Here is a 13555-nt window from a genome sequence, read left to right on the forward strand (position 1 = left end):
GTGCTTCAGCAGCCCTGGTTTGCGGGTTCAGATCCTAGGTGTGGATCTACACCACTCATCAGCCATGCTGTGGCGGCGTCCCACATACAACATAGAGGAAGATTGGCACAGATGTTAGCTCAGGGCGAATCTTCCTCAAGCAAAAAGAGGAAGATTGGCAACAGATTTTAGCTCCGGGCCAATCTTTCTCAGCAAAAAAAAAAAAAAAAGAAGAAGAAGAAGAAGATGTAGTCCTCAGGGAAGAAAAGGGCAGCTTCCCAGCTACCTGGCCTTAGCATGTGCTCCTGAGACCCACCTCCACACAAAGCAGGGTCATTCTGACCAGATGCTTCCTTCCTGTTGCTTGTTTCAAGGCTTGCTCTCCTAGTATTAAGGTTTCTAGCTGCCATGTGTGAGCTAGTCCTTAAAGTCCCCCTCCTTCTTCTCTAAGCCTTGAGTCCCTCGTTGCCCCAGACTGGGCTTACAGCAGAGGCCAATGACTGCTCGTTATCCAGAGCAGGGAGGGAATCCTGCGCCCTTCCCTGCACTATCCTGTCATCAGTTTTAGCAATCCCAGGAATTGGTAGACTGCTCTCAGGAAAGCTTTTGCATTTCAGAAAACCAAATGGCAAAGCTTCCATTTTCTTTTGAGTTCGTTAAGCTTCCCCTTGTCCTCTCTGTCCCCACCCCAGTGTCATCGAGCTCATGGAATTTTGCTTTGTGATGTTACTTTGTGCTGTGATCCACCCCAGTAACTTATCATTTTTTTGGTTTTTGTTTTTTCCCAGGTGTTCCCAGATATTGCCTGTGGGAACGCCAGTTCCAACAGCTCTGCGGGCGGCCGCCTGGTATCCTTTGAAGTGCCGCAGAACGCCTCAGTCAAGTAAGAAAATTCTCACTTAAAAACTGTTCAGACTGATACTGTGACCATATGCTGGGTCGTGTCTATCCGTGTAACTGGTCTGTAACCGGTCAGGCCAGGGAGAGTCATGAATGGACTCTATGTCAGACAGGACCTATGTCATTCAAAAACCAGAGGGGGCTCTTTCAGAGGCGAATGTTGCAGTGAGGATCCAGTCAGGGGGAGACGTGGAATTGTGGGGTCGGGTTGGATGAGTGAGGTGTGAGGTGGGACACCCTGAGGCCTTAGATAAGATCCAGAGCTAGACGTGGCACCTCCTAAATGACTGTGCTTTCCAGATTCTTCAGCCTCTTGAGATTTTAATGGACCATTGGTTAAATTCTTATGCGTAATTTACCCCAAATTTAAAATCCAAACATTACAATTTTCTCTTTAAAAACAAGCAGCTGAGAAGAGAGTGTTGTGTTTTAAACCTAAGCTCTCTCAAATTACATACTGCCCATTGTCCCCGTGAGGATGGGGACGAGGCAAAGGGAAGCGGCATTGGCTGAGCACCTGCTGGGGACCAGATGCTTCCATTGCTGGGGAGGGGGGTGGGGCCAGCAAGAGAGCATCCCAGACCTTTCGACTCCCACTACCCGTCCTTCTCTCTTGCTATTAACTGCTCCCCCAGTGGCCGCCATGGAACCCAATGGGCATTCACTGTCCAGTCTTCAGGCACTTCAGAAGACCGAGGGACGGGTGGCCCTGGTTATCCAGCGTGCTGCATCAACCCTTTGAAGGGGGCGGTGGGCACTATAGACCTCTTGCATCTATACAGGGTCACTTTTGCTCACCTTGCCTCCTAAACAGTGGAGTCTCTGAAAGTGTTTGGAAGATGGACTTTGTTACGATGCCCTGCCTCCCCTCCCCCCAGCCCTGCACTTATGCTGGTGGAGGAAGAGCCAGCATGGGCAACGAACTTGGACCACTGGGAAGAAGTCCCCATAGGGAGAATGGTGTGGTGTCTGAGGCAGCTTCGAGTTCTACCAGTAGGGGGACCCCCATCCTAAGTGTTCCACTGCTCATAAAAAGATGAAACCGCAGAGCCGGTTTTAGGGAAATAAATGTCATTAGTCTCCTTTACGTTTATGAAACCATCTCCCAGCTCTTTCTTACCTAGGTCATGTTATCCTACTTTCATAAGCCTTTCCAAATAGTTCTCATCCTCTATTCCTTTAAATGCTTTTGTTTTTTCCCTCTCAACAAACCAGAAATTCTCCGAGACCCTCTTAGGGTGCAGAGAGGGACAGAAATAGCAGTCTGACCCAGGCTGAGTAAGATGGGAGTGCCGAATGATCTCCGGGCGCCCTGGATTTACTTGTGAGGGTCACTAGCCCCTTACACTTTCATTTCTTCATGAATTCAATCATTTATCAAACCTTTATTGAGCACTCTGCTGCAAGCCAGCAGCTCTGCACTGGGGGGAGCAACTCTGTGTATAGAGTACACCCGTCTTCTCCCTGAGGCAGAGACCCAGTTCTCCAGGAACTGGTTGGTGGGAAGAGATGGTCAATGAAGGTCTCAGAAAGGAGATGATATGTGGGTTAAGCCTTGAAGAATGACACTTAGGTGGAGGAGGAGGCAAAGGCTGGGAGCTGGGACAGAACCTGCTTGAGGAAGAGACAGTAGCTCCTTGTTGCCAGAGCACTGGGTTGTAAGGATGGACGTGTTGGATCTGAGGCTGAGAGGGGAACTGAGGCCGAGGTTGATTAACTTTCTGTGGCATCTCATTCTTTGGATTTTACTCTGAAAATAAGAAGAAGCCGGGGGGGCCTGAAGCATAGGAGGTAACACACTTTCACTGTGTTGGCAGCACAACTCAGGTGGCTGTTTTAGGATGCATTATAAATTTATAATAAATTCAGGCAAGACTCTTTATACTGTGAGGAGATGGAAGGAGTTGTCTCTAAAAGAACTCAATATACCCTTTTATTATTGATTAAAATTGTTACCCAAAGGTGAGTTATCTATTAATGATCTTGTGGTATATTTTTGATCAAGTGGGAGACAGACATTTCTAACAAATGTGGAAAACGACCGCCATGAGTGTGTATCAAGTGGGCACTCGTTTGCAAGATCATTTCATCGATTTCCCAGTACCTTTGTGGATGTACACGTTATCTTTATTTTTAATTTGATCAACTGGTTCTAAGATGAATTTTTCTGAAAGGGACTTTCCATTGACATCGTTCCTGTTTTCAGAATTCGGCAGGATGCCGCTGCTTCTCTGATTTTGCTGTGGAAGGTCACGGCCACGGGATTTCAACAGTGCTCCCTCATAGATGGACGGAGTGTGACCCTCCTCCAGGCTCCTGGGGGCCTGGTCCTCTTGGAAGAGATGCTTGCCTTGGGGAGCAATCACTTCATCGGTGAGTTATGGGAATCTCCTACCTAACACCACATCTGACTCAACCCAACCTTGGTTAGGTGGTTAGACATGGTGGAAAGGGAATTTTGCCCAGATAATCTGAATTCTAGCCATCCACACATTCCCTCCATTTTAGGTGAGGTTTTGCTTATAATCAAAATTGATTTCTAAGATAATATTTCCAGTGTGGCTCAAAGTGGACAAATTGTGGGCTCTGGGATCCTGAGACTGTATCTTAGCTCTGGAGAAAGTGTCATAGTTATATGTATGACCTTTGGCACTTAATGTTCTGAATCTCGGTTTTCTTTCCGACTCTTTAGTCTGCTTTCTCCAGGAATTGTGGGCAACTTGAGGCATTGAATGTTGGTCTCTCAGACAAACCCTGTTCCCCCTTGATTTAGGCCTGCCCCAGGACCCCTGAGCACAGCACCTCAGCCAGCAATTTACCACTTCTGAGCCTCTGACTCAGAAGGGATCATAACTCTCTTTGGGGTCTCTCTTCCCCACACTCACCCCTTCTCCTGACTTTTCACTGTTTCTCAAACGTGGTTAACTCTGTGATTTAACCTTCTCTAAACTGCCACATGTCCAGTTAGCTGCTTTCAAATTCCTCTGCCCTGGAGTAGAAATGGCCTTGAGAAAGCAGGACCCCTCACCCCCTGCCTCCTGTTCCTCCCAAGGCTCCCCTTGGGCAGTTTCCAGAGGACCACCTTTCTCCTGGGTCAGCATTCTGACTGTATCCTGCCAGTTGTCTCACCCAGCAGAGAGTACCTCTGGGGTTGGAACTTGTAACTCTGGCCCCCTAGCGTGCCAATATCGTCAGCTATTTGATTAGAGCTTGTTGCATTGTGTAGCCTCTACTCAAAAACACAGGCTCGAGTTTAGACTCTGCCCATCCCAGTCCGATGCACCCAAGTGGCCCCTGCATCCTCCTGTTAATACCTTCTCCTGTCCAGTCATATATTCCAACAATCCTCACCTGGAGGATGGGGGTGGGTGGGAGAGAGGCACCTGTCTCTCAAGGGTGTTGGGAGGGTTAAGTGAGATAATGGATGTGAAAATATAAATTACGAATGTTAAGGATGATTCTAGGGTACTTTATTTTTTTCTGAGATAACACTAAATATTTTGCTACATTAAATGGAAAATATATATTGACTTATTCTCCAAGATAAGTGTTTGATGCAAATATCATAATGAAGATAAACTCATAAAATGAAATGCTCAGCTTTATATAATTTGTATTGCGTTTTATATTTGACTGACCCTCTCTGATAAGAAAGTCATTTCCCAGTCTTTGGATATTCAACTGAGGGGAGCAGGGATTTTATTGGGTGGTGAGAAGGTAAGGAGAAATCAGCTGGAAATCAGCTAGGAATGGACATGCGGGAAGAGGAGGGGAGGGTGTTTAAACTTCAGGCTGGAGTTTTGTTTTTTTTTTTTGTGGTGAGGAAGATTAGCCCTGAGCTAACATCTGTTGCCAATCCTCCTCTTTTTGCTGAGGAAGATTGGCCCTGGGCTAACATCTGTGTCCATCTTCCTCTACTTTATATGTGGGACGCCTGCCACAGCATGGCTTGATGAGTGGTGTGTAGATCTGCGCCCGGGATCCGAACCTGCGAATCCTGGGCCACCGAAGCGGAGCACGGCAACTTAACCACTATGCCACCAGCCTGGCCCCTCTGGCTGGTGTTTGACTGTTAAGATGGATACTAGATTATCAGTTAGAATTGTGTGATGAAGTATTGTCTAGTCAAGTCTATATTTTGTTCCTCGATACATTTCAAGTAACTATTATTTACTACCATATCTGTTGTAACAATTTATCTAAAAGGAAATAGTTTGTATATTTTGATAAATATTTTCAATTTTATTTTACGTTGATCTTTTTTTCTTTTTAGTAGATTAACCTGCCCTTCTATGACACGAGCTAATATTTCAAGAAAATGTATGAGCTATCACTACTCTTTAAAATGTCATTAATGTTACCAGAAGATATCCATTTGAAATGTTGGCTTATATTTTATACTACTTTTGGTTGTAACATAACTGTAGCTTTAGACTGATATTGAGGGTAGGGGTGGAGATTAATAGAGAAGGTTTTCCAGCATTAATATAAATTTATTCTTTAGATGTACAGGAATTTTGTGAACTCTAAGAAAATTTGAGCTCATTTTGCTAGCAAAAAATTTCATGGAAAAAAAATGTATCTGTGGTTGAAATGTATTGTTCCTTAGAGAAAGAATTAAAAAATTTTAATTTGATATATTAATAACTAAATGAAGGAATTCTTTCTCAAAAATTATACTTTAGATTGTGATGAGGAGACAATGATTTTGAGTAACTTTCTTTGTTTCTCTAAACCATTATTTTCCATTTTGAAAATTTGTGATCTGATATCTTTTTAAATTTCCTAACTTGAGCTTTCTAAGTGTTTCAAGTGGCTTTGTGATGGAGATCACAATCTTTGAGTGCTATTCTTTTTAAAGGAGCAGACAGTCTTGTCACAAGCTCCTCTGAGGAAGAATGGCCAGCTTCCTAACAATGATAAATTGGCCACACCTACATGCCTCAAGCTAGTTCTTTTACAAAATCCTGTTATCTTAAAGAAACAAGATTTATCTTTGTCATCATCACAGAAGCCTCGTGCTTACTACATGACGTGTTTAACGTTCTTTTTGTTTCACTTTTTTTTTTTAAAAGCGGTTTTTTAAAATAATTCACTTTTGTAATCCTGGGCTCTGTAGACATAAATACATTTTAACTAAGAACCGAAAGACTATTTTGAAGAGTACAACCGCATTCATTTGACAGATGAACAAATTGATCCTGGAGCAGGTGGGAGAAAACTTCTGTGGCAAAGGGAGAGTCAGCTTCCAGAATTGTGTTGCTGTGTTTAGTCATTGCGGCTCCTTTGTGGAAAGAAACGTGAGTTCACTTTCAGGAATTAAGTGTCTCATCTCTCCCCCTTACTGTCAGTAGATTCCACAGACATAACTGGTGACCAAAGGTATTTAATATTTCTATGCAACAGAGCAGAGAAGTCCCCTCTGTGTCTTTGAGAGACAAACTCGGTTGCTGTCACCAGCTTTACACAAATATTCTTTTTTAAAATTTATTGCCGAGAACCTAATTTTAATATTCTAGACATTCCAGATAATGACAGTGTACTTATATTGGACTTATTTCAGTGCCCCTACGTTTAATTTTTTTTACAGTTTTCCTTCATTACCATTGCCTTATGAATATTTATACTGTTTCCTAGAAAGAGATGATAGAACATTTCTGTGCCTCAGTGCATCAATCTCTTTCCTCCTGTGTAGTCATCCAATTTCACCTCTTCTGTCGTCTCCTAAATTATCCCTTCTATTTTTCCGAAATATGTGTCTTCCAAATATGTTATTTGCCTTATGCAATGTTTTGGGGTAAATAGCTGCACTGACCTTTGTTTAGCATTGTCTGCTCCATGGGAAGCATCCAAGGTGCTCGTTAGCTCCCTGAGTGATTCATTGGCCTAATAGTTTGTATCCCCAAATAGGAAAAATTCATTGCTTCAGTTGCTTTTCTATGAAACGCAGTTGCGGCTTGCCTGTCTTACGTAAGGTAATTTTTTCTTAACTTGGGGTTGCTTGGAGACATTGCTGTGATGGACGATCTCAGGGGTGAGGGCCAAACCAGCCATCTGGTGTGTGGCCTCTGCGTTAGAAAGCTGTTGGAGGTCATATTTCCTTAGGGTGAAAGCCCCACTGGACTCCTTCTCTAGGCTTTTATTTAAGTCTCTTGTCACCTGCCCTCGGGCATATTTCCCCTTGCTTCTACATGGTGGACCTCTGTCGTGTCACCCACTTCCTGTCGCACCCCCACCTGGACCGTCCCCTCCCACTCCATCTTCTCCATGCCTTAGACCCCCAATTCTATTCCTCAAGACCTCATTTAAACTCTGCTCATTTGAAGTGGTTTAGGTCATAAATGAAACATCACTGGTCTGGATTAAACATAAAAATGCACTTATTTTTATGATATAAATTAGACATTAAAAATGTACTAAAAACTGTAATAAAGAGTTGCTGAAGATTGTACTCTACGTGGATTCTCATCCTTAAACTCTTACAAGTTCTTACACACACGCAGACAACCCTGGAATATTCTCATGGTTAGTTCTCCTTTTGATCAGAAAACCCAGCAGGGCACGTCTGCTTTACCCATGCTTCCTGTCTCCCTACTTGCTCAGAGAAACCCTGTTTTCTCCTTCACACTTTTCTCTTTTATGATCTGTATTTGTTGCTACCTCAATCTGGTATTTCCTCTCTTTCCTCTTCTTTGAAATTATTTTTGTTTGGATCCAGCTCATTCCTCTCTCCATTTTTTCTTTTTTTTGTGTGAAGAAGATCAGCCCTGAGCTAACATCCATGCCAATCCTTCTCTTTTTGCTGAGGAAGACCGGCCCTGAGCTAACATCTATTGCCAATCCTCCTCCTTTTTTTTTTCTCCCCTTTTTCTCCCCAAAGCCCCACTAGATAGTTGTATGTCATAGTTGCACATCCTTCTAGTTGCCATACGTGGGATGCCGCCTCAGCATGGCTGGGCAAGCAGTGCGTCGGTGTGCGCCCAGGATCTGAACCCTGGCCGCCAGTAGCAGAGTGCGTGCACTTAACCGCTAAGCCACAGGGCCGGGCCCTCTCCATTCTTTCTTTAGGGTGGTCTAGCTGCTTATATTGGCCTCTTTCTCTTCCCTCATTCTATTCTCCTGCCCATAACCCACTATTTTTTCTATCACTTTTACCATATTTGTACTATTCTTTCTTACACTTTTTAGTACATTTTTATATATAATTTATATCATAAAAATAAGTGCATTTTTATGTTTAATCCAGACCAGTGGTGTTTCATTTATGACCTACTAAAGAGCTGCTCTGATAACTTTAAATTCACTTTAACTTCTCAAAGGAAAGAATGGTGAAAACTGTGGCCCATAGAAATGTCCTTGAAGGAGCTGGAATCACTTCTTCAGGATTCTAGCTGCTAAATTAGCCACAGAACTCAGAAAATCGATGACTTCCAGGTCTTTGTGTCTGATGTCTTAACTGAATTAGAAACTTTCCCAGTCTGCCCATGACTCTTTTGTGCCTCCTGGGAGCTGTAGAGCGCTTTCAATTTCCTTGATGCTAAATTTCTAGTTTAAAAAGATTCTTGTCATGCAAAATGATTTCTAAAGCAGTGCATTCTCTTTATTGTCTTCTCTTGAGAACTAAGGAGGAATAATGCAGTACTTTAGCAGGTGCGATGAAGGTTAAGACTTTCCTTACCGAGGTAATAAGACTGAGCTCGTGCAATGGACCTTCACAGCTCTGGGGTTGAGATCTTTATCGACTTACCTGATACATGTGTCTTCACGGGCATCATGATGCTTCCACGGAGATACAATCTTTTGTAGTCTAACGGTTTATACTGACATGTTTTTTTGAAAAACAAAAATGGAATTTTTAACACACAACCAGCTGATGCTGTTATTCTTAGGCAAAAGTTCCTAATCCGGACTCAGTTGGTCCCTGGTTTTGCAGTAGTCATGGGGTCAAAGGTCACTTCCTGGATTCCCATGAATCTCCGGAAGATGCACTGCAGACTTTTATGTGTTTGTGCAAATTTCTTAGGAGAGAGCCAAAAGTTCCTTGAATTCTCAAAGGCATCTGAGTCTCTAAAAATTTTAGAACCACCACTTCAAGCTATGGGTGTGATCCTGTGAGAATATGTATGTTTCTCAATGTTCTCTGCTCATCCAATGATATTTCATTTGATGGATTTACGGGCTTGCCAAGTCTCCATATCAAGGAACTTAACCTAGTTTTATTTACTTACAGTTTTTTTTTTTTTTTTTGGTGAGGAAGTTTAGCCCTGAGCTAACATCCGTTGCCAATCCTCCTCTTTTTTGGTGAGGAAGATTGGCCCTGGGCTAACATCTGTGCCCATCTTCCTCTACTTTATATGTGGGACGCGTGCCACAGCGTGGCTTGGTAAGCGGTGTGCAGGTCCGTACCCGGGATCCGAATCTGTGAACCCCGGGCCACCAGAGGGGAGCTTGTGAACCCAACCATTATGTCGCTGGGCCGGCCCCCTACTTACACTTTTAGGCAGCAGGGTTGTGGGAAATACTCAGTTCTGTATTAGTTTAGAAAATACGCATTGCATGCCTCTTATTTCCCAGGTACTGTGCTAGTCTGGAAATGCAAAGATGACTTAGATGTGGTCTCTGAGTATGTGGGCAACAAAGGTGGAGACAAGGGACGTGCAAAAGTGGGGTTCAGAGGAGGGAGCAGCTAACTCTGACGAGGGAGTTAGGGCAGGCAGAGTATTCTCCTTGGCAGTACAAAGGGCAGTGTATGGCATTTTCATGGCACAGCAGTCTGTGTCATTAAAATAATTTAATAATAGTCCAGAAATTGACTAACGGCCATCACAACTGGAAATAGAATATAATTTCTACAAGCACTTAACAGAACCTTTGAAAATCCCATCCACTCCTCCAACTGCCTCTTATCTTGGATATGAACAAATTTATATAAAGTTAGGTGCTCAAGGTGGGAGTTTTGTTTCCTGGGTCCTCTGTTTATCCTCAACAGGCAAAGGAAGGACCTTCTAGTCTTTGACATGACTTTCCAAGTAGTCCTTTGGAATCCTTTAATAAAGCTCTATTTCTTATTCTTGAACTCTCTCTCTCCCTTCCCTTCTGGGTAGATGATTCCCATAAGCCTTGTCCTTTAACATGTAAGTTTCAAAAGTACTTTAGCTGGAGTTGTTTGTCTCATCCTGTAAATTTGATGAAGCGAGGGATTTGGGCGAAAGTGCTCCTAAAAGCCAGGGGACACCATGAGGACTATGCTAGTTGGGGTAAGGGCAGTAGGCAGTATTCAAAGGGGAAAAGTTCCAAGAGAAAAGTAGACAGGAGATTTTTTTAACATCATAGTTTGGCTGGAGAGCTCCCTGAAGCCATGCATAGGGGCCAATATTAATTTTTTTGCAAGTGCCTATTTTAGCAATTTAGGCATCAGATCTCTAGATGAGTCTTACTTTATTTCAGCCATTTCTTGATGAATTCCTTTGCGTCTTGCTCAGGAGTTAAAGGAGCCAGGAGATAAATAGGCCAGATAGTGGTCCTCCCCACCTGGTGTGCTTCTCCATCTTGTTACCAGCTGGCTTCCAGCTCCTCGTGACCACTTCCTGGCCACGAGGACCATGTGGAGCAGCCGGGCTCTGGCTCCCTGTGGAAGACTCAGGGTGGCAAGGAAGGGGTGGGAAGAGATATGGGCCAGGTACAGACCAAGGCATGCCAGAAGAAAGGATTACCGTTGGAGTAAAGTTACTTAGCTTTCGTTTTTCTCTTACTTGTCAGAAAAGGCCACCGAGAGATGCCGAACCAAACTGGTAATTCAATTCTTGCAACTCTGAAGACTTTATGTCTTGATTATCTCTCCTCTGCATACTCTTTAAGTTATATTTTTCCTAACTCTGATGTCCATTTTAATTTGTATTTCACTATTTAATGGTTTGTATTTTCTGTAAGCCCCTCAGATCTTATGGAATAAGTTAGCATATAAAGAAATAAAATATTGGTTGGGGCACTTAAAATTTCAGAATGTTCTTTACTATATCTTGAATATATTCATTGATTATGATATTTTTTAGATCTATTGGTATAAGGATGGGTGTTTGCATCCCAGCTCTGACCCAGTAAAGCAGGGTTGTATCTCTGAGATGTCTTCCTTATCTCTCGTAACTCATTTTTCTTGTATACAGGCTGCTGATGGACTATTTTCCAAAATCACCCCTTTCATTCTTGTACTGTCAGACCCTGCATTCTCCAGATGTGCTTAGTTTCATGAAGTCTTCAGTCTCCAAGTCATTCTCAAACGAGTCTGCAATATTTTATTAGCTATTATTGGTGGAGGTGGATCGAATATTCGTCTTACATCCAAATCTGGGTTTCTGAAGTCTCTGGCCCCTTGGCTGTACACTGAGCTGGAACCTAAGCCCACAGGTGCTGAGCCTCCTCCAGCTTCCTGGAGTGAAATGTAATTCCTGCAAGCATAATACCCCACTGTCTCTAGTCACCCCTTCACAACTGTCGTCCTGTCCAGGTGCCATGCCCATGGTAGGCCCCCATCTCTGTGGTCTGGACCTTGCCTTCATGATACCCTGAGCAGTTCTGCCTCGGACCACACCCAACCCTTCCATACTGATGCCAGCCCTGAGTGAGGCTGCATTTTCCCCACCAGTGAGTCTTGTGGGTTGGATAGCTGGTCACCCTTTCCAGATGTTCACCTAACCCCAGCGCTGCAAGTTTCCCGTTGGTTCCTGTCTCTGTACAGCTGGCATCATTTTTTCCCAGCTCTGTCTCCTTCTCCTTCTTCCAGCTCTTTTATAAACTCTTTGCTAAACAGCCATTTAAGTCTGTTTTCCCTCTGATAATCACATTCACAGCCAGCCTCACACAACATAGTGTCTGAATGTTCCGTATCCTCCTGTTTTTTTGTATGTTGATTTTATGTCTTTGATTAGACTGTAAACTTCTAGAGAGTTTCATAGCTCCTTGCACCATGATGGCCACAGGGTAGTCACCTGAGTGATGAGATTTTGTTCATATGTAACAGCTATTCTGCTCAGTAAATTCCACATCAGGAAAATTTCCAGCTGCAAATGTCAGTCTTAAGAATTCTTTGTGTATTTTCACAACCCACCTCTGTGACATTTAAACTTTCCCGCCTTTTATTACATGAAAGTGTTTTACAGTATCAAATACAAAAAAAAAAAAATAAGAAAGAAAGAAAAACTTTTCATCATTCTTTCGGGAATGCTACAGTTTGCATTTTCTCCTTTAAGAAATCTTGCTCTGGGGGCCCCGGGTGAAATAGTCAAAGTTTGGAAAGGGTACCAGCTGTAGAATCATTAACATCATCTTTTGCTAAAAGCTTAAGATTTAACAGAGAAAATGCAAATATTTCACCTTTTCATGGTCATCTGAAAACCACAGTTGAATATGGTCCATTGAACTCCCTGAAACAGAGGGGAAAAAATAAAACTTGGGAATGTTCAAATACAAAGCAGTAGTTGGAAGAGAACAAAAGCACAGGAAGCACAAGGCTGCCCTGAACAGCATAATTTAGAGAACATTCTTACCGCTCACATTTGCCTGGTTGGAAGATTTCTATTAAATTTAAATTTTACTTAAATTGAAGTCGTATTTCAATATTATTGGCAATCAGGGTTATTCTTTTTTATCTTCTTTTTATTATTGGTAATGAATATTAGGATTTTTTTTTTTTATTAGTTGGCCTTGAACATCAATGCCTTGCTCCTATCTTCCTAAATATTGTCATGGTCAGCATCAGTTATTTATTGGTACCTATTGATTGTGGTGATAAACCAAGCGTTGTTAAAAAAAAAAAAGCATTACATCATGGAGACACATGGTCTCTATAGTTGACAGTCTATGGTTCACTGGGGCCCACTGAGTGTTGGTTTCCCAGACTGTGGTAGAATTGGGGCAGGTGATCAAAGATGAATGAGATGTTTCTCCTGCCCGTCAAGATGGTCCCTGGAATCAGTTTGGTAGAAAGGCAGATTGCTGGTCTGCCCACAGACCTGACTGCTGCACAGAAGAATCCTTCACAAGCTCCTCAGGTCATTCTTTTCACACCATAATTTGTGCAAATTCTAGGAGCTAATCAAGAAGTAAAAGACAACTGTACAGTAGAGTAAAACCAATCTGAGTCCATGCATGTGGGCACGACTGTAAATTACTAAGGAGCTTCTGTCGATTTCAAGCACTAGTTTCAGAATTTAAGAGAAGAAAGAGGCTATAGGTAATTCTTCTATATTTTAGGCCTGATGCATTAGGTGGAGGGGTTTGCTTGGTTTCAAGAAGCAAACTCAAGCTATGTCTTTCTTTTTTTCGTGGTAACATTGGTTTATAACATTATGTAAATTTCAGGTGTACATCATTATATTTCACTTTCTGTGTAGATTACATCATGTTCACCACCCAAAGACTAATTACAATCCATCACCACACACATGTGCCTAATCACCCCTTTCACCCTCCTCCCTCCCTCTTTCCCCTCTGGTAACCACGAATCCAATCTCTGTCTCTATGTGATTGTTTGTTGTTGTTTTTATTTTCTGTTTATGAGTGAGATGATACGGTATTTGACTTTCTCCCTCTGACTTATTTTGCTTAACATAATACCCTCAACGTCCATCCATGTTGTCACAAATGGCCAGATTTCATCATTTCTTATGGTTGAGTAGTG

General features: G+C 42.7%; 1 protein-coding gene across 1 annotated transcript in view; it reads left to right on the plus strand.

The window, feature by feature from the left end:
- The window catches only part of DNER (delta/notch like EGF repeat containing), a 293156-nt gene that overhangs the window by 121050 nt on the left and 158551 nt on the right, over window positions 1–13555 (plus strand). Inside the window, exons 3-4 of the mRNA XM_087424736.1 lie at window positions 768–862; window positions 3086–3252. Coding sequence (XP_087280862.1) covers window positions 768–862; window positions 3086–3252 — 262 coding nt within the window. The remainder of the gene's footprint in view (window positions 1–767; window positions 863–3085; window positions 3253–13555) is intronic.

The sequence above is a fragment of the Ceratotherium simum genome, chromosome 37 (genome assembly GCF_057802395.1).
Source record: "Ceratotherium simum simum isolate JZ-2026a chromosome 37, ASM5780239v1, whole genome shotgun sequence".
In the NCBI taxonomy this organism is placed as follows: Eukaryota; Metazoa; Chordata; class Mammalia; order Perissodactyla; family Rhinocerotidae; genus Ceratotherium; species Ceratotherium simum.